The sequence below is a fragment of the Talpa occidentalis genome, unplaced genomic scaffold (genome assembly GCF_014898055.3).
Source record: "Talpa occidentalis isolate TD23 unplaced genomic scaffold, MPIMG_talOcc4v2.1 talOcc4.4, whole genome shotgun sequence".
In the NCBI taxonomy this organism is placed as follows: Eukaryota; Metazoa; Chordata; class Mammalia; order Eulipotyphla; family Talpidae; genus Talpa; species Talpa occidentalis.
Window position 1 is genome coordinate 100,880,205 of NW_023604295.1, and position 26,076 is coordinate 100,906,280.

Here is a 26,076-nt window from a genome sequence, read left to right on the forward strand (position 1 = left end):
GGCACCATAATCTACCCACTCTTGACCAGAAAACCTAGTTATTCTAAGTTCCTCTTTCTTCTCACCTCCCCCCTCTTTTTTTTTTTCCCCATCTCCCCTCTTCTAATCAAGCTAGTCTCTTGTGTCACCATGCCGCTTAGATACAGTCCTGCCTTTCTCCCCACTGCCAGTGATTTAGTTCCGGGCACTATACTTGCTTGGATTACTGCATAGGTTTCTAATAACTGGTCAGAATGGAATATAGTCTTAGGACATTGTGCCACAGAACATGTTTCCAGTGGTCTGCAGTGCCCTTCTTGGTTGACTCATGTTCATCTTTTAATTTGAGGTATCATTTAAAACCAGAACACTGATTCCCAGTGCTTGAGCTACCACCGTCTCTCATTGAGATGTCAGTGATGGCTTCCTTATTTATCTCCCTGCTTTCACTCTTGCATCTCTGCCAATCTAGCACTGTCACCTTAAAAAAACGTAAGTGGGATTCCAGTCCTTGTTTAACTCTTTTCAATAAATTCCCAAAGTCTGCATGATTTGGCCAGTTAAGTTTTCCAATCCATTTTCCTCCGTAGCTCACTACAGCACAACAACAGTGGCCATCTGAACAAATTGTTTTCTGCCTCAGAGCCCTGGCACACATTTCCCCCTCCACCTAAAACATTTTTTAAAATTATTTATTTATTTTTAAAAGATTTATTTTTATTTATTTATACAAGCACTGGGTACAGTCAGAAGAGCGGGAGGGTGAGAGAATTCACCAGAGCCAGAGCGGGGAGCAGAGCAGGCAGAAGGACCGAAGTACACTGCTGAGGGGAGCAGCGGGCGGCAGGAGAGGTCTGTGCGCCATGTGGGACCCTCCTCCGGTGGCTGGGGAGCAGCCGGGGATCGAACCGGCGCCACAGAGTCTGCGGGCAGCTTCGCAACCCAGCGCTCAACCGCTGCGCCACCGGGGAGGCCGACACCTAAAACATTTTTTGCTCCCTGTCTTTTGCATAAATTTCCTGAAAGCACTAAAGTGAATCGGAGCTTTATGATACAGATTTAAGAATTTTTTTTTTTTTTTTTGGTAAGATAATGTTAGATTGATACTAGATGTTTTGGGATATGAGAATTTAAGCATTATCTTAAAAATTGGAAATGCATGTAATATTTTACTAGGTAGATTTTTGTACTTACATGCATAAGAGATAGCTCTTAACTTCTCTTAATGATTAGATCTAGAAATTTAAAATTTGCTTTGCTTCAAAAAGATCCTTGTTTATCAACTTGGTATAATTAAGAGAAAGCAAGAATAGAATTCTACTAGTTAAAAAAAAACAAAAACCTTAAAATAGAAGGTTTAATCTTAGTGCTCTTAAATTGATGATTTATTGACTGCCTTTCTTCATTTTTACCCTTTCTTCTCCTACCACACCCCTTCCGCCCCAACCCCTTACCCTCAGAAATTTCAGTTAGTTTCCACTAGTTTTTATAATAAGTATTTGGCTTTGTCGAATAGTCTTCTTATGTAAACATACAATATTTGTCTTTGTCATTTTGATTTGCTTTACAGCACATAATTTCCTCAAGCTTCTTACATTTTTGCTATAAATGTTAACATTTTGTCTTTCCTTGTGGCATAAAGGCTCTATTTATTGAGCACTATAAAAAAGAAAACGACTCAGAACTATTCTACTTGTAAGACCATCGTCATCAAGGCTTTGGAAATTTAATGCTTATTATTTCCTCCCTTTCTCTCCCCATGCCCCAAATGTACACATGTAGCCTACCCACACCCCCCACTATCCCCGCTTCTCTGCTAAATTTTCCCACTTCACTGGAAGACATTTGGGCTCCACAAAATCCCTTTCCACTAGACTTGACATTCCTGGGAGATTGCTCTGGTGGGTTTTGGCTGGCTTTCTTTGCCTACAGTGCCTTATTTCCAGTGCTGATGGAATTACAAAGAGTGAATTCATTCACGTACATTTATATTTAATATAATGGAAAAAAGCGTCCTTTAAAAACATAGTTGAAGTGCTTACTAGTGGCACAAGGGGTTAAGTTGCAGCACTATGAAGCAATTCTCAGCCACTGCAGCATGAGTTCAATTCCCGGCCAGGGAACTGCCCACATGGCGCAGCAGACCTCTCCTGACTTGCCCGCTGCTCCCCTCAGCAGTGTACTTCAGTCTGCCTGTTCTGTTCCCCACTCTGTCTCTGGTGAATCCTCTCACCCCCTGCACCTCTGGCCTGTACCCCAGTTCTTGTATGCATAAATAAATCTTAAAAAAACAAAACAAAACACATAGTTGAAAACAGTTCTTCTAAATTGTCTAAATGTCCAATGGGGAAATGGATGTTATTGCTTGAGAGAATACTCTGAAGCATCAAGTATGGTGTTTTTAGACACACCAATAAACATGATGTATCAAAAAGAAATATACCAGAGTAAACAATGGTTACCTTTGGATGACTGAGCCAAGATAAAGACTCAGAATAAAAAAGAAAATTATGTTTACTGTAGTTTCATCAAATGTAATCTGTTGGTGAATACTAGAATATCCTTTAAGAAGGTATTTTTTTTTAAAGATGTGTTTATGCATAGAAGAACTGGGGTGTAGGCAGAGGTGTGGAGGGTGAGAGGATTCACCAGAGACAGAGTGGGGAGCAGAACAGGAAGATCTACTGAAATACACTGCCGAGGGGAGCAGCGGGTGAGACAGGAGAGGTCTGCTACACCATGTGGGTTAGCTCCCTGGCTGGGGATTGAACTCAAGCTGAGTGGTCAGAGTGCTGAAACTTTTAACCCCTACACAACCCGGGAGGCCCTAAAAAAATATTTTTAAGGTAAGTAAATGCAACTGAAATATGAAGTAATCAATTAGTTAAATTAGCAGGAAAGTTTGTTTCTAATTACCATACATCTGCGTTTCTTAAGATAGCAACATGGAGGATTCCTTAGGTACTTTACATACTTTTTGTGGTGTTTTTAACTTACCCTATCGCAAAAACTCTAAGTATATTAATTATAAATAAATTTGGTGTCATGACCTGTTATTTTCATGTAGGCGACACATTTACTTGAGCAGGTGTATGTACTGGCAACCTGGTCTTCCTGGTTTCCTTTAAGACTACCCACCAACATGGTTGAATCTCTATAAATGCTGTATGCTGAAATCACACTTTGGGCTACATGTGATGATTCACAATATTTGTAGCCTCACACCTCTGGGAGCCCTTGAACCGGTTCCAGCTAAAGAGATTTGGAGTCACTACTAGGTTACTTATTGAAGGCAGCACCTAAGTACCAACCTTGAATCAGGAGGGACAGGCACTTGGCACAATGGCCATCTTTGATTGTTAAGAGGATCAAGTAGGTGGATAATTTTAAGTGGGTTTTGTAGGGTCACGTTGCCTGGGATCTTAAGTGGGTTTTGTAGGGTCACATTGCCTGGGATCCTACAGTTATTAGCCTTGTAGTGGGGATGGCTGCTGGAGTATTGCTGCCTCCTGTGCCACTGAGCAAACATCTGCTAAGTCTCTCCTATATCCCTGACAGTCTGCCAGCTAGTGGGACTAAAAGATAAGTGAAACAAGGTTCTGTACTCTCGAGGAACCAACATTCTGGTGGAAAACAAATAGTTCTGTTTTCCCAGCATATATATGTATATCTATATATCTATATATCTATCTATCTATATATATATATCTGTAATTCTCAATACAATCCAATTTTCATGCAACAGATGTGTACTGTGAGCCATTTACTGTGCTCTGAGAATTAAGAGAATGAGGTAGGTGATAGAATGTTAATATTAAAAGTTCTTGCTCAGAGAGACTATGTAATATGGACAAGATCACAGAAATGGTAGTATCAGTAGCTATTTTTTACTGATTCCATAGGCATTAAGTCCAAGGGCATAAAGATACTATATACATTGTCTTATTCCTTAAAACAATTCTGTGTGGTACGTGGTGCCTCCATTGTATAGGGGAAGTTGAGGCTTGTATGCCTGTGATTATATGCCTAGTGAGAAAGTAAGGATTTGAATTTATTAGGTTTGTCTAAACCAAATTCTGTGCTCTTGACTATGCTCTTATAGTGTATCTCTTCCCATACAGTGAGTAGTGAAAGTAGTAACAGCTACTATTTATCAGTTACCTGCTAGATGCCAGGTGTTTATACATTATCATAGATTCTCACAACCACACTGCAAGATAGTTGCTGGTATCTTCTGAAACTGAGCTGCAGGAATCAGATAACCTGTCCAGCTGGTAAGTGGTAGGTAGAACCAGATCTGTCTGGCTTCTAAACCTCTGCTCTTTCTATGGTTCCACCATTTTCCCTCCCTTTCTTATATTTGAGTATGATAATTTTTTGACTGTTAGGTTCACCTTGACTTATTTATAATTCTTCTTGAGATAAAGCTCTGGCCTGGGATTTTGAGTCTGGTGTGTCTTTACCATGTCAGTCATTGAATGTTGACATTCTAGTCTTCAATCTACAGGCTGGACTGTTGTAAGGCTTCTCCTCTCCCCTCAGTACCTCATCACCTACATGTGCTCTGTGGGGCTTATCTTATCTCCCACAACATGAGAAGAAGAATGTCCAGCAGAAGCCTCTCATTTAAACTGGTCAGATTTCACTACAGCTGGTCTCTGCATCTTGTCATGTACTTCTGTCTGCCATCCTTTGTCTCCCTTCTCTCCCCTCCACACACACTGGCACCTTCCTGAGCACTGTTACCACAAATAGAAAAACTTCCTTGATTCAATTAGCAATTGAATCTTTAGCTAACATCAGTTTCTCTTATTTTTACACTAACAAAGTTCGTGTTTAGAATTGTTTAGAATATTTCTATATCCGTTTCCTTTAAAGCAGGTTACAAAACAATATGTAGTAAAAATTCTGTTTTGTAAAGCAATTATCTATTTGCGTAACAGTATCTAAAAGGATATATTCTGAAATAAGACAGGTTGTCTCTGGGTGATAGATTTTAGGTGAAGATTTTTGTTTATTTTCAAACCTAGGTAGTAAAGATGTATTACCTACGTAACCAGAAAAAGTAGAAAAATAGCTTATTTTTTCTGATTAGTAAAGCAATATATACTCTACATGAACCTTATAAATTATAGAACAGTATTAAAAAGCAAATTTAATTACAACCCTGCAGCCCCAGTTAACCAGTTAATATTGTCACAAAATTAAGTGTCTGCATAAAATGACACACAGATAATAAGGAATTATTTAACCATTCTGTTGTATATTTCTGTTGCTCAAATTTAATATACAATTACCTGTGGCCAGTGCCAGTTGTTTGGGTAGAACAATTCTATCCAAATTTCTGATTATTTATAATAGATACCCAAAATTAGAATAGGATGGAAAGGACTGTTGCTACATACTGTGAAATGAGTACAAGTCTTTCAGTAAACACTTTTTTGGGGTAGATTCCTAGAAGTGGAATTGCTAGTTACAATGAGTGTATGTTTAACTTTTTAAAAAGCTGCCAAACTTTCGTAAAGAGGCTATATATTTTTATATCCCCACCAATTCATTATGAGGGTTCTAGCATCTCTACATCATTGCCAAGTGGTGATTTTAGTTGTTTTAGTGGCTGTATAGTTTATTTCACTGAGGTTTTAATTTTCTTAATGGGTATATTTTGAAAAGCAAGTTTTTAATTTTGAAAGTTCAATTTATTAATATTTTTTACTGCTCTTGTCTAGCCCAAGATTTCTCCTGTTTTATTCGAGAAGGTTTAGCTCTTATCTTTAGGTCTATAATCCATTCTAAATTAATTATTTTTGTATATGGTATGAGATGCAGACTGAAGGCTGAAGGTTTTTTTTTTTTTTGCATTTAGATATTCAGTTATTTCATCCTCATGTTTGAAAAGGCTATCCTTTTTCTTTTGGTTGTAAATTACTGACCTTTTACATGGGGGTCTATTCCTAGTGTTTCATTGATGTATGTGTATAGTTAATAGTGCTACAATGTCTTTCTTGATGATTACTTTATAATAAGTTTTGAAATCAGACACTTCTTGAGTCCTTCAACTTTATACTTTTTAAAGTGTTTGGCTACTTTAGATACTTAGCATTTCATGTAGTTTTAGGATTAGTCTGCCAGTCTTTACAACAAAAGCCTGCAAGGGTTCTGAGAGGGAATAGGTTAAATTTGTAGGATAATTTGGAGGAGAACTGTCATTTTAATAAAACTGAGTTTTCTAATGGAAGTATTTGTGAACCCTGGTATTATTTTTTCCTTTTAATGTTTGACAGAAACCAGCAGCACCTGGATTTTTCTTTTGAGAAACTCTTAAGAATTGAGCATCTTTACTTGACATAGTCTATTCTGATTTTCTATTTCTTCATGATTCGGTTTTGGTAATGGGAGTTTTCCTAGGATTCTGCCCCATTTCATCAAAGGTGTGAAATTTATTGGAATAAAGTTGTTTATAATATTCCTTTGTATGTAAGCTCTACAGTGATGCCCCTTTTCCTCATTCCGGATTTTGTTAATTTATGCCTTCTCATTTTTACTTGTTCTAGCTAAAGATTTTTCATTTATATTTTCATCTTTCCAAAAAGCCAACTTTTGTTTCATAAGTTCTTTCATACTGTTTTCCTGTATCATGGATTTCTGTGATGTTTTTATTTTCCTCCTTTCTATTTATTTTGTATGTGATTTGCTCTTCTTTTTCTAGTTTAAGGCAGAAGCTTATACTATTTTGAGCCATAAATATCCTTTTTTTTTACACCTTATTCTTTTTCCCACTTTTTTTTTTTTTAAGATTTATTTATTTATTTATACAAGCACTGGGTACAGTCAGAAGTGCGGGAGGGTGAGAGGATTCACCAGAGCCAGAGCGGGAACAGAACAGGCAGGCTGACTGAAATACACTGCTGAGGGGAGCAGCGGGCACGGCAGTAGAGGTCTGCACACCATGTGGGAACCTCACCGGTGGCCGGGGATGAACCGGTATTGCCGAGGTTGTGGGCAGCTTTGCAGCCCATCGCTCAACCACTACGCCACCAGGGGAGGACCGCCATAAATATCTTTATAATCACTGTTTTAACAGTACTCCATGTATTTTCATATGCTCTTTTATTTTCATTCATTTCAATATAATTTTAAACTCCCCTATGGTTTCTTTGATCCAAGTGTCTTCAGAAATGTGTTATTTAATTTCCAATTATTTTGGAATTCCCAGATTTCTGTTATTGATTTCTAATTTAATTCCATATGGTCTGACAGCATACTTCACAGCACTGTAACCCATTTGAATTTATTAAATTTTGTTTTATTCATCTAACATATGGTCTATCCTGGAGAAGTTCCAGGTGCAGTGGGAAAAATACAATTTTGCTGTTGTTTGTGAAGTGTTCTCTATACACTGTTTAGATCACACATGCTGACTGCATTTTTCAAGTCTTCTGTATCCTTACTGATTGTCTCTAGTTCTAACACTTTCTAAAGAGGAGTGTTGAAATCTCCATGTATGACTTTTGAATTGTGTGGCAATGTTTCCTTTATATGTTTTGGGGGGCTCTGTTGTTAGGTTCATATACATTTAAAATTGTTATATCTGGCTATTGCATTTTTACTGTTGGTAAAATGGAAATTTCCATGTTTATTGTCTTGTTGAACATTTTACCGTTTTAAAGTTAGGCAATATTCATGTCCTTACCACTAGTTTTGAAGAATCTGATTTATGAAAGAATACTATTTGCCATATGATGCAAACCAGTTTGCTTTTTGATTGTGATACAGAATTTGTCACTTTTAAAATGTACTCAAATCTACAATTTTCTTATAAATTTCTCATTACTTTTATGTCTTTAAAATTTAGTTGCATGCAAATATTAGTTTAAATGCACTTTTTCCCATCAAGAAAGTCAACATTTTGCCAGCCGTCTTTCTTGGCACATTTAAGATACTATCTGTCATATACTACATTACTATGAATAACTTTTCTGTTCTTGCCATGGATACTATACTGTATTTACTTACTATGGCACAATACACACACACACAGAGTATACCACCCCTATAGTCATGCCTTTCTTTAAAAACTCATTGCTATTTTTGTGTATTTATTATTTCATGTGAGTTTTAGAATTAGCTTACCAAGTTCCATAATATATTTTGGGGAATTAGATCAAGTTAATAAATTAAACATGAGGAATGGTCATTATATCTTTCAGTAAAATTTTGTGTTTTCTTAATATATATTTTCTTTTTACATATATATTTTTCAATTAACTTTTTTTCTTGATATTAAAATGGGATTTTTTCCCCTGTTATATTTGCAATTTCTGGGATATGTGGTTAATACCCTTTATATGTTAAGGAAGTAACTTAAAGGAAGTTTGCTTAAAGATTTTTTCCAAACTAGAAAATCTATCAAAATGTTAAAAATAGACCTACCATATAATCCAGGAACTCCCTCCTAGTTATCTAACTGAAGAATGCAAAACCACTAATTTGAAGGGATATATACACTTGTATGTTCACAGCAGCACTGCTTACAATAGCTAAATTGCAGAACACCCTAAGTGCCCAACAACAAGAGGAGTAGATTAAGAGGATGTGGTATAAATACACAGTGAAATATTACTCAGCTATTAAAAAGATTAACTCTTACCATTTGTGACATGTATGGAATTAGAGGGGATTATGCTAAGTGAAATAAATCAGAAGAAACACAAATACTAGATGACTTCATTTATATGTGGAAGATAAAGAAACAAAACAAAGTAAGTGACAAAACTAACCCGAAACAAACCCTAAAAAGAGGACTACAGAACTGAGGCAAATAGAGGAGGGAAGGCATAGAGGCCGCCAGCTTATTAGCTTGGATGTTCAGCACTCTTTTAATGCATTGAATTATCTCATTAACACTGTCCTATCTAAATTCCTCTTGTTACTATTCATTTGACTGTTACCTCTGTTAGGTATGCATCTGAGAAATAGTTGGATTTTTAATCTGATCTGAGAGTTTTGTGACTGACACTATATGTGGACTTATTCTGGCCATTTCCTGGTACTGTTTTTATTGTTAGATCTCGTCTTTTTTTTTTTTTTACTATGGTGGAAATCTGTTTTTCCTTTATAGAAATAGCATTCCCCTTTTGGGGATGCTGAGAATATGTTGTGGCCATATTCTCTAATTTCCCCAAATTTCCTTGGGAAAACAGTTTGGATGTACTCAACTCCTCTCCAAGCTTAGTTTTAGGCCTAATTTCATTAAGAGTTGGTTTAGGGATTGGATGCAAACCAAGTCAGTTAAAACCAAAGGAACACAAATCTTGACCTTTTGTTGAAATTTGTGGGAGAGTTCTCTTTGACTTGAGCTTGAAACTAGTAAGGTATCATCTTGCCACCATGTATGAAAAACTTGTTTCATACATTCACCATGTATGAAGGAATGAAAGAAAAGCATATCTAAGAGATGACACAAAGTCTGAGTCCCTAAAGTCAGAACTATTCCTGGAATTTTCAGTTCTATAAACCAATAATCTTTTTTTTCTTGTATTTTCTCTTTTTTTTTGCTTATGTTTAGGTCACATGCCACCAAAAACTAAGAATGCTGAATAACACACTTGTCTTAATCTTTTTTTCCAGTTATTCTTTTTCTAGAAATGATTTGAAAGTTTTCCATTTTATTTTTATTTTTCTAGTGTTTGACCTTAAATCTTTGGTAGACATACTTTAGCTGTTACTAGAAAAATATAAATATCATAATCTGCATTTTCCACTGTAATGAAGATTCATAGCACATTACCCTGACTACCTTTAATCTCCTATGTTACTAGTATCTAATCAATACTTATCTAGTTCTAAAAATACATTTACTAATTTTTGTTGCTCAAGATTGTTTATTACATCCACTAAGTTCCAAGGGCCCAGAATCCATTTACCTTCTGCTGAAGAATATCAATTTATTTTTTCAGAGATTGTCTGGACAGTATTGCATTTCTGAATGTTCAAAAACCTCTCACCTTTAAATAGGGAAGAGAATTCTAAGTTTAAAGTTATTTTCTTTGCAATGTTTAAATGATATTGCTCCATTTATTTTATGTTCACTTTGTGGATAAATTTTTTTTCTCTCTCTGCAAATTTTCAGTTCTTCTCTGTCTTTTATGTTCTGAAATTTCATTCTACTACAGGAACTGGCAAACTATATTCTGTGGTCCAAATCTGTCTTGCCACCTGTTTTGGTATAGCCCATGAAATAAGAATGGTTTTGCCTTTTTAAATTTAAAAAAACAAAAGAATGTTTTATGACATGTGAAAATTATATGAAAATATCTGTTTCTATTACTTATGTTTGATTGGAATATAGTTACATTCATTTGCTTATACCTATCTATAGGTGCTTTCATATCACAATTGCATAGCTAAGTAATTGTGATAAAATATGTATTACCTGGCCAGGAAAAATCTGCTGATTCCTTCTCATATATATTGTTTAAACAGTCAAAATTCTGGGAATTATCTGGTTATTAATTCGACTGCATTTTATGTGGATTTCTTACTCTGTAATACCCCAAATTAAAAACTTTTCAGCTGTGTCTATTATTCAGACAAATGATTGTGTTTTTCATTAAAAGTTTTTTTTTTCTTTTTGTTTATAAGTCTTGCTTCAGGAGTGCAATGCTCTCCTATCTCTCTAACTATGTAAATATACTCATTCTGATGTCTTGCTCTGACTGCTGTAAGTCTCCTCCAAAGGTGAAAGTTCTTCCATTTGTTGACTATCAGTATCTGTCAACTGTTTGATATTTTTATAACTGATTGATATCTACTGTTTCATATAATTAAGACTGCTGCCTGTTGTAGTAGCTGCTCAGGAGTGGGCACTGTGGAGTGCTAGCGTTTTTAATGAAAATGTATGGGTATATGTGGGTATTTCAGTGGTTGGGCTTTCTTGGCTGCAAGATTCCCACTGTTTTTGTCCCTTTAGGAAAAAGATGGACTATATAGAGTTTAACCTACCTGAATGCTTCCAAGAGCATCTTGGTTTCAGTTAAATTTAGGTACATCCATAGGCGCTGCTTCCATTATCTGTAGCAGTTATTTTCTGCAACTTCCTTCAGAGAACCTAAGCTCTGGCTCCCTTTTCAATTTGATCCCATCTGTTTTCCTGTTTTTAGTGTTTCACGGAAAGTTTCTCTTCTGACTTAATGTGGTGCTTATTTTTATATGGTTTGAGACTGGCTTAATATTAATATTTTATAAATGGTCTATGATGATATACCACATATATTTTATCTGTTTTCAGGGAATAGCTTATTAGTCTGCATATATATGTTTCTCCTATTTTTTTTCTTTTTGGGGTTTTTGCTTTAAAAATCAGATATTATCAGGGCAGCTTTTTTGGTGGGTATATTCATTTTTTTTTTTTAAATCAACCTTTGTTTTTATTCTATAATTGAAACCTTTCTTTTATAAATAAATGTATTTCATTTACATTTAATGATCTAAAAGTATGTGCCTTAGTCCTGTCATCTCTAGTTTATGTATGTGGGCTATATTTTTGTCATTGTTGTTGTTGTGTATGTTTTCTGACTGAGTTAGAATATTGAGAACCTGGCTTTCTTTTTTCAACTGTTTAATATTCTTTTTTTATATGAGCAATCTTCTGGCTACAAAGATACAATAAATATTTAAATGATAAAAAAAACACCATTTTCAAAACAACATCAAAAAGTATCTTTAGCCGTATCAGCTGATCAGCAAATGGGGGAGTGGAGTAAGAGTTCCTGCAGTAACATGTTTAAATGAACTGTTGACAGAGAAAGTTGGCTTAAGGAGGCAGAGAAATTTTGTCTTGTAGGAATTAAAACTGAGGGGGCTTCATAACCATCTGGCATCTACTCAGTGTTGTACCTATGATTAGAAATGTATATGACAGGAACTCCAGGAATCTTCCTGATTATTCATTTGAGGATGGCCACACTGTAACACTTCTGCTGAAGTTACTCTCCGGAAACAGTTCTCTGCATAAATGCTTCTTTATGTGCATAGTAATCATTCAAATCTTGGATCCCTGGCAATCCTTAGAGCCACTTGATACTTCTGCCCCAGTTTCTCAATTTCTGTCATTACATAGTTATACAGGGATATAGTTGGCATACAGACAGTTCAACTAAGTTCAGCTTGGCTTTAATGGAAAAGCTGGTAAAATTGGTACCAACCAGGATGTGGTCAGGTGTGCCCAACTGTGTATTATATTTGAAGAATAAACAGGAAGGGTGTTGGGTGACTTTCCTTCAGTGCACTGGGATCTTTCTTTTGCCTTTTAAGTTTTAAACTATCCTTTTCTGTAACCTCTGAGACCAGGCATTTGCTGCATAGTCAGAGACTACCTTGCTTTCTTTTGCTTCCCTATGTTCACATTGCACTCTACTTGATATTCTTTAACCCTCATCTTGACTTACCAGCTTTACAGGGTATCTATTGAGTCCTCACAATAAAACTTATAAACGTATTTTTTTTTCCATTTTAGTTAAACCGTTATTTCTAGGATGCCACACATAGCATTTCTTCCACCTCTCCACATCCCAATTTTAGTTACATTGTTTTTTCTGATCTCTATCCTTGCTACATTAAAATGGACAGAATGTTCATTAAAATTTCTTTTCCACTGTGACAGTCCCATCTCTAGGCTCTTTATTTTAGCTAGTTGCATGATTGTGTCCTTTTTAAAGAAGAGTTCCTATATGCTATATTCCCTCCCCATTTCACATATTTGAAAATATCCATCTGTATTTTTATGCCTGAATGTCATATTGACTTAGTATAAAAATTTTAGTAACAGAAGTTCTTTCTATGGAGAAGTAGTAAATACTGTTTCATGGTCTTCCAATGCTCAATTTCGTTTTTTTTTTTTTTTACTGATTCTGAGGAAAGATTGTTCTCCCCATCCTATTCCCAACATTATTTATCCTTGAATTCTGACAAACTCACCACACAGCTCAGTGGTCAATCATTACCAGTATTTCCTTAATATGATGTGACCCTGACCTTTCAGATTCATGTTCTTATTAAAAAAACAAAAACAAAAAACACCAAACTTTTTTGATTTAAATATTTTTTGCTAACTCTTCCTTTTGTTTTCATTACATATCCTGAATTTTCTTTGATTCTTTTCTATTCCATTTTTCTTTCTATTAAAGCCTTCTTCACTGTTCCTATTTATTTTACTTTATTTTTTTTTCTTTTATAGAGGCATGTTTTATTTATTTGTTTGTTTGTTCGTTTGTTTTGTTTATACATGCACTGGGTACAGTCAGAAGCGCGGGAGGGTGAGAGAATTCACCAGAGCGGGGAGCAGAACAGGCAGAAGGACCGAAGTACACTGCTGAGGGGAGCAGCGGGCGGCAGGAGAGGTCTGCGCACCATGTGGGACCCTCCTCCGGTGGCCGGGGAGCAGCCGGGAATCGAACCGGCGCTGCAGAGGCTGCAGGCAGCTTCGCAACCCAGCGCTCAATCGCTGCGCCACCGGGGAGGCCCCCTATTTATTTTTTATGCTAGTCAAGAAATATACATCTCAACTGTTACATGGGATTGCACTGTGCATATGTAGGATAAATTTACTGATGTTGCTATTAGACACATAAATTATCTCCAGTTTTTCACTATTATACAGATCCACACACGAAGTGGTAAACTTACCCTAATTTCTACTAAGGGAGCTTAATGTCAAAAAAATTTAAATCAGGCTTGTGAATCCATTTTCTTATCTTCTCTGATATAGTCAACTTTAAGGTAATCAGCAAATGATGACTGATTTTTAAGCAATTCCAGGTCACATAAAAATGAGATACCTTTTGTGTCTAAGCATATTAAGGAAATCTCCAGATTAAAGAAAGTGGTTTGGTGATGGTTTCTTCTGCACTCTCAACAAAGACATTAAACAATGGTAGGGGTGAAAAATAGTGTAATCTCCATGGAGCTGTATTTGATGTTACCTATTGTGCTGGATATTTTCTCTTGATCCCTCTAGATCTACCCTTAGTCTGTGCCCCAGAAGGCTAACCAAATGGACTGTGTCAGTGGATTCCTTTGCCTCTGGTTTCTGACTGGAAGCTAATGGGAGGCACCAGCATGATAGTGAAGCATATATAAGGAGAATGAAATTGGGTATTTATTCTAGCAGCTCTCTCTCAGTTGGATTGCCACAGGTAGGCTATATCTAATTACTGAAATTCATAAATCCTGTCAGATGACCCTTCCTGTATAGCTATTCCCTTTGTGGTCTGGTGATAATTTCCCTTGTTCCACTATGCCTAAAGATAAAAATAGCTTTCTACCACTGCTAGTTTTGGGTACCTGTATCATTTCTCTTGGCTTCTCTAAAAATCTTCCTATGTTTGCAAGTCTGCTAGCCTAGAAAGTTATCCTGCATATACTTAAATTGATATGTGTATGTTTATCATAGCCTTATATTTATAATATACTGGAAATATAATATAGTTAATAGCATTAACTACACAGTGCTATAAAAAATTAGAACATGCAGTCATCTATGGAAATATATCAATTTATTTTTTCTAACCTTTACTATTTTAGTACATTTTCTTCACATATTCAAGGTTCCCCAAAATATATGTAAAGCCTTATTTAAACCTTGGTGATCATATAAGTGTTTAGTTCACTATGCTCTTCTCCCCATCTTTGTTACTGTTTCTAACTAACTGAGGTTTGATATAAAAATACTGTATACCTTTAATGAATACATATTGATGAATTTGGACATATGCATACATCTGTGATACTGCTATAACTAAGGTACTAAAACATATCTGTCATCTCCAAAACTTCCTTGTGTTTTTTTTTTCTTTTTTTAAGATTTTATTTATTTATTCATACAAGCACTGGGTACAGTCAGAAGTGCGGGAGGGTGAGAGAATTCACCAGAGCCAGAGCGGGGAACAGAACAGGCAGACTGACTAAGTACACTGCTGAGGGGAGCAGTGGGCACGGCAGGAGAGGTCTGTGCGCCTTGCGGGACCCTTGCCGGCTGCTGGGGATAGAACCGGCGCTGCAGAGGCTGCAGGCAGCTTCGCAACCCAGTGCTCAACTGCTGCGCCACTGGGGAGGCCCTCCTTGTGTTCTTTTGTAGTTTATTTATTCATTTTTAGTTTAGTAAAAACATTTAACATGAGATTGATCAATCCTCTTAACCTCTTTTAAAGTACATAACACCCCATTTTTAAACTATAGATACTATGTTGTACAGCTCTCTAGAACTTATCCATCTTGTATAACAGAAACATGGAAAAAAGGAAGGCACCAAACAATGACTATAGCATGCTAGTGTTTATGTTAGAGAAAAAAGAAGTTAAAGAATATATATGCATATTTGCTTTTATATACATGTGAGAGCATGTGTAGGGGAGGGGGAGAGAAAGAGGAAGTGTCTTTGGAAGTGTACAAAAGAGAATAATACTGATTGCTTCTGGGGAAAACTGGGTAGTAGGAAACTTTTTACCATTCTTTTGTTTCTTTGAATATTCAATCATATGAATGTACTGAATATTAAAAAAGTGTATTACATTAATGATAAGGATTAACTGAGAAACTAAGAAAGAATCAGGAAATTGCTAAAGGAATCACTAGAAGATAATGGGAAAACCCAGCAATTTATAAAGTTGCTGAAATGTTCTAAGAAGTGAAAGTTTTGGATAATTTAATTTCATGCCATGGCTCCTTTATGGAATTATACCTTGCTATGAATTTTTTGTAGGAGTTACTTCCTCTTCACTGTTGAATGCACAAAACCAGGGATGATAAAGGTTTGTTTTAAACACAATCAAATTTGGGCTTCCCTGGTGGCTCAGGGGTTAAAGTCTAAGCACTACCAAGCTTGCCAGCCACTGTGGCACAAGTTCAATTCTCAGCCAGGGAGCTGACCCACATGGCAGGCCTCTCCTATCTTGCCCGCTGCTCCCCTCAGCAGTGTATTTCAGTCAATTCACCTGTTCTGCTCCCCACTCTGTCTCTGATGAAATCTTTCACCCCCCCCCCACACCTCTGGCCTACACCCCAGTTCTTGTATTCATAAATATATACAAATAAATCTTTAAAAAATGAATAAACATGATCAAATTTACTATTAATTTGCTTTAGTTCTGTTAGCTTTTTCCTAGCTTGGTTTAAAAAGTCATCTTAATATTTCTGCTCTTAAAAATAGCAGGCCTCTTTTAAAATAGTTCTGTAAGACACAGGGAAACTCACCCTTCCTGGAACTGTGCTTGGGCTGACTCCTCGGCCACAAGAGTCTCATACTCTTCAGCAGCAAACCTGTCCCAGTCGGAGGGCTCAGGCCCGTCATTCTCAACATCCTTAGAGAAAAGAAGAAAGTCACAGGAAACAAAAATATTCAGACACAAAGAAGTGGAGACAGATCATCACAAATGTACATCACTAAAAAAAAACAAACAAACCCTATGCAAAAATTTTTTATTTCAACACATTAAGAGATGCTAAACTAGCTCTCCTAAAGTGATTTTCTATACCTCAAAATAATAATTATCTAAATAAATAATCTAAATAATATATATAATTGCAAAATTCTAATTAACTGTTTAGCAGCTAGGTTCTTTAGATCTAGATTCTTTATTGTTAAATAACTTATTTTATATATTTTACATTACTTTTCATTTTTTTAATTAATATTTGCTTTCTTTTCTCAGATGTAGTCCCCATAGAAGTTCCACCACCAATTCCCCTGTGCACCATCACCATAGTCCCTTGTGCTCTTCCCTCTCTCTTTTTGATCCCTCTCCCTCTCCTGCAGAAAGTCACTGATTTATAGTTGTCTGTTTATTTTTGTTTTGTTGTGTTTTTTATTGTTGTTATTTTTTCCCCTGATCCTTTATTTGGTTCCCCTATAGTCCTCCTGTAAGTGAAACCATCCGATATTTTCCTTTTTCCTTCTGACTTATTTTACTGAGCATAAGCCCTTCCAGCTCCATCTATGTTGCTGCAAGTGGTATTAGTTTATCTTTTTTGATTGCTGAATAGTATCTCATTGTGTATATACACCACATTTTCTTGATCCAGTCATCTATTTTTGGGCATTTGGGTTGTTTCCAAGTTCTTACCTATTATAAATAGTGCTGCAATAAACATAGGGGTGAAGGTCTAGATTCTTTAGCCTTGTAATCAGAGATCTTTCTCTAGTCCCTTCTACCCCAGTATATATATTTTTTTTTTTAAGATTTATTTATTTATTTATACAAGCACTGGGTACAGTCAGAAGCGCGGGAGGGTGAGAGAATTCACCAGAGCCAGAGCGGGGAGCAGAGCAGGCAGAAGGACTGAAGCACACTGCTGAGGGGAGCAGCGGGCGGCAGGAGAGGTCTGCGTGCCATGTGGGACCCTCCTCTGGTGGCTGGGGAGCAGCCGGGGATTGAACCGGCGCCGCAGAGGCCGCAGGCAGCTTCGCAACCCAGCGCTCAACAGCTGCGCCACCGGGGAGACCCTACCCCAGTATATTTTTATTGCTTCTTTAAAGGCCAGCTCAAACTTAATGTCATCTGTCATATCTTCCGGGAAACACTCCTCCTCCCCCAAATAATTTCCCTTGCTGTACTAAATATGCTTGGTGGCTGTCTTTTATTCTTTTTCATCTCTATATGACCAGTGTCTCTTCAACACAGTGCCTGGGTTTACTGAGTATTTTCTGACTAATACTGTTCTTTGCAGATCTTAAATATTGATAATTACCATCTCTTTTAAAGAAAATGAAACTTTTAAAGTAGAAATTTTAAAGTAAAATTTATGAATCAAAAGAAACAGGGGGAAAAGCCATACTTCCCCCCCCACCCTGTTTCTACAACATGGGCAAATATTTTAGGTTATATATTCTAGGTAAAATGATATTTTTCAACATGAAAATGAGTTAGCACTGCCCTAGAATGTAAGATTTGTTATGCCTGTAAGAATCCACATACCTAATATTGACCACATGATGTGTTAATGTACTCAATCAATTGTAACCACTACCTTACCCCTTTAACATCTCTGAAACAGGCATGTACCTCAGAATTATAATAGCATTTTTTCTTGCTTAAAGGTATATAAAAAAATGGGGCATCTTAAATCAATGAAATTCATTATTGAGTTTAGGCTAGCAATATGTATCTTCGTATGCCCCAAGATCCGTTGAGTGTATTTGTTTTTAGAAGGTGATCTTCACATTGATAGTACTATTTGGATCACACAGTTATGTCACATGTGGAAGAAAAAAGAAAAGAATGTGAAAGCTTCCTGTAGATGTACTCCTCTAGGACCCAAATGAAACAGTCCTTTTCCATTCAAGTGTAGAATGACTCTAAACAGATTGCCATGAATAGCAATCACTAATACTTGAAAAATTTTATTAACTAAAAGCTGCCTATCACGAGGCACTTCTAGTTTTCATTATGATAGGGAAAGCTATTTACTATGGCATTCTGGAAATGAATGGTACAATTAAATCAAGCCCAATTATACTTTCTAAGGAAGATGTGCCTATTGATAACTTTTTTAAAAAAATTAGAAAAACAAAATTATTTTCAAAATGATTTTTGAAACTAGTTTCCAGTGGATATGTAAGTTTACGGCCATATAATTCACTCAGTGACAGGCAGATGCAGGTTAGCTAAACTTGAACGTTGGCTGTGGTGAGAGGTGCTCTATGTTTTTTCTTTTCTCTTTTCAGTATCTGATTAAATGTTCTACACGTTACTCTTTAAAAAGCAAAATTCATGAAGGCAGAGACCATTTTTATCTGTGGCACTGCCCCTGAAACCATAGTCCTCAAAGAGTTAAAACTATACTGTACCTTCTGGACTGCAAAGGGATCTCTCTGTTCATGATCTAAGTATTTCTCCAGATTAAAGAAAGTGTCATAAAAGATGTGAGCCATTCTGCATCTCTTCAGATCTCGTAGCGTTATTTTGCCTACATAAAAATGAAGACATTTGATTTGACCAAGCACGATTTTGGCAAATGAAAAAACTTTCAATTAAGTGTAAAAGTTTATTTATGTGCTTATTTTATTATAAAAATTGTATTTTTTCTTTTTTTTGAGGTAAAATTCACCATCTTAACCCCACTTTAGGATACACAATTCAGTGGCTTTTAGTATATTCACAGTGTTGTGCAACTATTACCACTGTCAAGTTTCATAACATTTTCATCACCCCAGAAGAAAATTCTATACCCATCATTAAATAGCCCGTCCCCACCTCCCCTCATCCTGCTCCCCATCATTAATCTGCTTTTCCCTTTCTATGCAAATCCTATTTCTTAGGATTTGCCATCAATTATTGGTTTTGCACTAATAGTAAAGGAGAAACTTAAACATTTGGAATGGGTAGGTAAGACTCTAGTAAATTCAGTAATTTAGGGTAATCCAGGATTATGTGCCCATATTCTTACACAGGGGAACAGAGTTAACAGCCCTTTCCTCAATCTCACCATCACTTGCTGGCTTCACTAGGTCAAGCATCTGGCATAGCAAATCATGGAATGGCAGTGGCTCAATGCCCATAGCTTCCATCCGTTCACATTGCTCCTCGTAGAAGTATTCCAGCTCGTACATGGAGAGTACACCATCCCCATCCACATCCATGCAACGGAACCAATACTCAATGCTAGGAGATGAGGACACTCGTTAGCAAGGGCCTGGTAAAGGTCCATTATTCGCTCAGATTTATTATCGCCCATATTTTTTTAAATAAAAGTTACAAGTTGTATATTTTAGACATACAGGGTTATAGTTTTATAAAATTTGTTAGTAAAAACTGCATACCCTTCTTCCCTCAATTTTCTCTTCCTGAGATCCAACTACTTTCAACATCTGGTTATTCTGATTTTTATCTTTATATTTTCAGATAAGATGCCTATTTGCTCCTTTATATTTGTGTATTACTTTCACATTATGAAAAGATAAGGTTTTAGCTCTCTATTTACCTACCTGCCTTGTCCAATCTCCTAATATAAATAACTCAACATTTAATTTATAACAATATTTTTTCTCTCTTATCTGCTTCCTTTTTGTGTACCTAGTACTAATTCAACCCCAAAATCTCTGCTAGTTTTCTATATTTATAATTAGTCACTATTAATAGGATTTTCCTGATGAAGTGTTTCTTGTTTCCTTCTGACCTATTCTAATCTGGACTGGCTGATGTCCAGGCCTAATTCAGCTTCATCTGAGATCTTACATCTTTCTCCTTTCTTGTAGCTTACATTTTCCTTATTCTTGGTTTACTTTCTTGTTTGGTATAACATATCCTTCAGTTGCTTCCTGAAAAAGGCATATGGATTTTTTTCAGTAATAATGATCTTGAACATCTTTTCATATACTCATTGCCTATTTGTATGTCTTCCTTTTCCTATTTTAAAAATTGGGTTGTTATCTTGTTATGCTATATTTATTTGAGTTCCTTGTGTATTTTGGATACTACCTTCCACGAGATATATGGTTTGGAAATATTTTTTCTCATTATGTAGGTTTTCTCTTCATTCTGATGTATTTCTACTTTCTATTTTTGGTTTTATTGCCTGTGCTTTTCAGGTTCTATCCCAAGAGATCAAATTGCACATGGATATGTCACCAAGCTTGTTTCTTATGTTTTCTTCTAGTAGTTTTATAATTTTAGGTCTTACATAAAGTCTTTAATCCATTTTGAGTTGACTTTTGCATTTAGAGTGAAAAAAGGGTTGAATTTCATACTTTTACAGGGGATAACTGTTTTCCCAATACCCTTTAAGAGTGTCCATTCTATGTGTGTGTTCTTGGCAGCCATGCTGAAGGTCACCTGAACTTAAATAGGTGGATTTATTTCTGACCTCCCTATTCTGTTCATTAGTCCATTTGTCTGTTCATGCATAAGATGCTGTTTTTATTACTGGTCTGTAGAGTCTCTTGAAATCAGGTAGTATGTGATGTATCCATTTTTGTTCTTGGTGCTCAAGATTTTTGTAGTAATTCCTGATCTTTTGTGGTTCCTTATGAATTTTAGTTTTTTCTGTTTTTTTTTTTTTTTTGTGAAAAATGTCACTGGAATTTTGATAGGTATTTTTTGAATTTGTGTATATATTAACTAGGAATTTTCTCAACACATGGAGATAGGCTATCTTTCCATTTATTTGTATTATCTCCAAGTTCTCTCATCAATATTTTAAAGTTTTCACCTTAGAGATCTTTCACTTCCTTGGGTAAATCAGGTCTTCAGAATTTTATTTGATGCTACTGTAGGTGGGATTGTTTTGTTAACTTCTTTTTCAGATAATACATTGTTGGTGTATAGGAATGTAAGTAATTTTTGTATGTTGATTTTGTATTTTGCAATACCCTGAAACCCTTAGCTCTTGTGAAGGTATATTTGCTTCATGTAGTTAGTTGTTCAAGTTGATGTTTACTGAGGGGGAAAAGCAATGGAAACCTCTATTTTGCCATCTTGCTGACATCAGTCTCATGGCTAAATTTAAAAATTACATGTATGACTTGCATCATATTTCACTTTCCGGTTATGTTGGATTTTTTGGACCAGCTCTCTAATTTTCATGTCTTTTCTCAATCTTTTATTGCTTAATCTTTGTTCTTTTGGGGAGATTTACTTAGTTATATTTTCTGAATATTTTGTATTTTATTTTTGTTATAGTTCTGATTTCCCAGGGTTCTTTTTTGGTTCTCTGAATGTGCCTTTTATGAAAGTTACTATTCTGTCAATTTAATTTCTTCTGTTATCTCTCTAAGGATATTAACAACTGTCCTTTTTATTGTTACTGCCAAAGTTTTCTTCCTAAAATTCTGTTTCATCCAAGTTACTACCCCCCCCTTCTATTTAGTTTCTGTGTTTTATTGAAGAGAATAAACTCAGGTATTTATTGAAGAGAATATACTCAGGTAGTGTTTCTTTGTTCTCTGCTCACATGTAAGCAATAAGTGCTAAAAAGGAGATTGAAAGTATTGTCTTATTGTTGACTCTAGTATTTATTTTAAAATGACTTTTGACTAGGTTTTTTCCTCATTGAATTAAAAGTCAAGACTTCAAGTCTGTTTTGTTGGGCTGCTCAGACACCCCAGGAAAGTTATCTTTTAGTCTTTGGCCTGGAGGTTCAGGACAGGTTGCAGGTTACTGCAGTTGTATGAGGAATGAAGAGCAGGCATCTCATTTTTCAGTATACATATACTCAGTCTGTGTAGTTGCACTAAGATCTGTGTTTACTTTTTATTCAGAAAGAGATTTTAGATTACAACAGAGTTGAACAGGTATTACTTGCAAAGTTCTGTTGTGAAATCTATTTTAAAAATGTACCAGGTTTATGTTTAATGTTACCATCAATGAAGAAAGGGCACACTAATTTAATCCAACAAATACAAGGTAGTAGAATTTGGCCACTGTGAGGTCCAGTCATACTATATCTAATTTGAGATTTATAGAAGGGGTAGAATACTGCATCATTTTGAAACATTTTGTGATTGTTAAAAAAACTTTAAGGAGATAGGTCTCATGAGCAGAAACCTTCATTAAATGTGGTAATGTGTGGTTGCTATACCATTGTGTCATTATTTTTTAGTAGGCTGTCCTATGGTCTCTCTGTATCTTGAAATTCTTATTACTTAAGATTAAAAAAAATGTGGGATAAGAACATGTGTATTGATTTTGACAAATACCTAATAGAATTCAAGTGAAAGCAACTTATTTTGTTGAGAAATATAAACTACTTTAGTCAGTTGCATTTTCAATTAAGAACTAAAGAATCTATATGATAATGATATATCATATACCTCACTTCTTTTTAATATACTAGAAGAAAGGTAGAATGCAAGAGAAAGTTAAAATGCAATCTATCTCTATATCTAGAGATAGATTTACTGCCTCCCTATTTGCCAAACTCACATGATAGAGGTCTTTAAATATTTGAAAGAGCATCATGTAGTAGATTAATCAAATATAATCCTCTGAAAATTAGCATAAAAAGGATTAATTTACAAAAATAGAAGATAATTTTAGACTGAGAGTTAGAAAAATGAACAGAATACCTCAGTATAGAGTTATTTGTCCCTGAAAGTTTAGAAGCAGGGACTGGATGACTAACCACATATAAAAACATGCTTAGGGAAATTTTCTTAGTGGAAATACTAGAGAGTCTTTTAAGTTTCTTTCAATGCAGATTTTCTTTTTGATCAAAGGTAACATTTTCTCAGAGTTTAGAAGTAATGACTTTCATTGCAGAGAAATTAGAAGACAGGAAAGTACACAGAAGGAATAATTAATTACTCAATGAGAAGCGATGTCAATTTTTTTTTATATTTTTGCCACCAATTTTCAGTTTTAAAGCATAATAATATTCATTACAAATTGTATTTGTATAATTTTTAAAAAAGATTTGTTTGTTTGTTTGTTTATTTATACAAGCACTGGGTATAGTCAGAAGCACGGAAGGGTGAGAGAATTCACCAGAGCCAGAGCAGGCAGCAGAGCAGGCAGAAGGACTGAAGCACACTGCTGAGGGGAGCAGCAGGTGCTGCAGGAGAGGTCTGCGTGCCATGTGGGACCCTCCTCCGGTGGCCGGGGAGCAGCCAGGGATCGAACCGGCGCCGCAGAGGCTGCGGGCAGCTTTGCAACCCAGTGCTCAACAGCTGCACCACCGGGGAAGCCCTGTATTTGTATAATTGTAGGCATAAACAACATTACCTCTTGCCCTTGGGCTGAATAAAATTAACCTGTGTACCAGAGATTTCTCATCCCTGATATAAACTCCTATAAACTATTCAAGAAGGAAGTTGTAAGAAATTCCACTATTGGTTAGGGAGTAGCTAAATGTTTATTTATTTCCATGCTCAGTATACATATTTTAGCTCCTACAACTTTCAAAGGCACTGGCCTAGTAGACTCAGACATAAAAATTAGTGTGGCTAGAGAGGATACCTAGTCAGAAGACTATGGTAGACAAGAATGTGATAAACAACCATCACCTGGACAGAAGGGTTAAAGGACACCCCAAAAGAGGATTGCGAGAATTGTCCACAAAAACCAATTTACCTGAAGACACTTTCAGTATCTAAACACGATAGAAAAGATTCAAGATTCTAATTTTGCAGGAAGTATTCCACACAGCACTCACCATTAACTTCTTTAGGAAATTTTTTGTACCCATGTCTTTCATAAGCTGCAAACTAGATTTCTACAATGTTGTCTTTTACATTTTGTTAAGTAAGAATTTAATTTTGATGTGTAATTTTCTTCAGTACTTTAAAACACTGAGATTTAACTGTCTTCTGCTCACATTCTGCTTCAGTAAGGCACAGTGAACACTAAGAAACATGATGAATACATAATAAATACCAGAGTCAAGGAAACAAATATAGGTTGAATTCAGGAGTTACTTTCTTCTATACTGACTTAATTTTGAATCTCTTTTAAGTAGTAAGGAATTTCTTAGTAACAAGAGAACTTTCTTTGGGAGATTCCACAGCCCAGTTAAGAAAACAGACATATAAACATACTTTTTGCTGTGGTAGGTCATGCATTAATGTGAAAAAGAGTCCAGGATTTGCAGTCATACATGTATTAGTTTGACTCCAAGTGAGGTCACCTACTATGTGTGTACCCTCTCAGAACTTGTTTCCTCAACTGTAAAATGGACCACTGATGCCTAAATTCACAGAGATAGAAGGGATTAAATAAGCCATTATTTATAAAACACTTGTCAGGAAAGAATAAAGCCTTAATCATATGTTAACTGTTAGGTAGGAGAAAGACAACACTTAAGGCAGAGAAGTGGTGCATACTCAAAAACACTTTGGGTATTATTTCTTTATGTAAGGACCTAGTTATGGATCTTAGGGTATGAAAAGTTGGCATGAAGGGGCCTGCTGCTGTTAATGATGAATTGAATGTTTTAAATTAGCTCTCCTTCTTTGGAAAAAAAAATCTATTTATATTTGTTTTCTATTTTTTAAATTGTCTTTTTATTGAGTAGTGTTATTTATATATAATAGATATGTCATTTATTAGATGTATCATCTACAATTATTTCCTCTGTGCTGTGGAGGTTGCCTTTTACTTCCTTGATGTTGTCTTCGAGAGCACTAAAAGGGTTAATTTTTATGAGTCCAATTCAATCAGTTTTTCTTTGGTTATGATTTTGGTATCACAGCAAAGAAACTAAGTCTAACCAAGGTTCATGAAAATTTACTGCTTATTTACTAACAGTTTTATAGTTTCACCTCCTACCGTTAGGTCTGTGATCTATTTGAGCTAATTTTTATGTATAATGAGAGTTAAGGGTCTAAAGTCATTCTTTTGCATGTGGCTAACCAGTTCCCAGTACCATTTTTTAAAACATTATTCCCTCCCCCCACATTGAATTATCTTGATATCCTTGTAGAAAACCAATTAGCCATAAATGTGAGAGTTTATTTCTGGGTTTCTAATTCAGTTCCATTTAGCTATGTCTGTCTTTCTACCAATCTATTTTACTTTAGCTTTGTAAATTTTGAAATCTCTCTCAAACTGAGGGCTGTGATTTTGTTTTAACCCAAAGATTGTTTTGGTTATTCTGGTCCCTTTGCATTTTCATATGAATTCAAGATTTAGCTTTTCATTTCTGCAAAAAACAATTAACAAGCTGGGATTTTGCTAGGAATTGTTTTGACTATAGATCAGTTTTGGAAGTACTGCCATCCTAACAACATTAAGTCTTCTGATGCATGAACATGGATGTCATAATCCTTTAGATTTTCATTAATTTCTTTCAACAATGGTTTGAGTTCTTACAGTGTAAGTGTGTGCATGTGTGTGTATATATATGTAAATCTATTACCTTTTAGAGTCATTATCATATCCATGAACAAATCAGCTGTCAAGTAGTTTACTGTTAGGGGTTAAATATTTTCCAGTGAAAAATACAGTTCTCCATTTTTATGCCCCCCAAATTAATAACTCCACTGCATCTTAAAGATATATCACAAGTAGGCCTCAGGAATCACTTAGTATCTTGCTGTTTCTGTAATTGGACAACTTAGCTCCTATTCATCAGCATGCTGAACTTTTTCAGAAACACAGATACCATCCA

The 26,076-nt window shown here is 35.6% G+C and overlaps 1 protein-coding gene and 1 pseudogene across 6 annotated transcripts in view; both read right to left on the minus strand.

Moving 5' to 3' along the window:
* PPP2R3A (protein phosphatase 2 regulatory subunit B''alpha) overlaps positions 1-26,076 on the minus strand; it is a 152,627-nt gene that overhangs the window by 5,342 nt on the left and 121,209 nt on the right. For all 6 annotated transcript variants that reach the window (XM_054700811.1, XM_037525936.2, XM_054700810.1 and 3 more), the window contains 3 exons: positions 19,462-19,637; positions 18,824-18,942; positions 16,231-16,337 (listed from right to left, as the gene is read on the minus strand). In XM_054700811.1, the coding sequence (XP_054556786.1) occupies positions 16,231-16,337; positions 18,824-18,942; positions 19,462-19,637 (402 nt within the window). The remainder of the gene's footprint in view (positions 1-16,230; positions 16,338-18,823; positions 18,943-19,461; positions 19,638-26,076) is intronic.
* On the minus strand, positions 11,721-12,642 carry LOC119257056 (rRNA-processing protein FCF1 homolog; annotated as a pseudogene).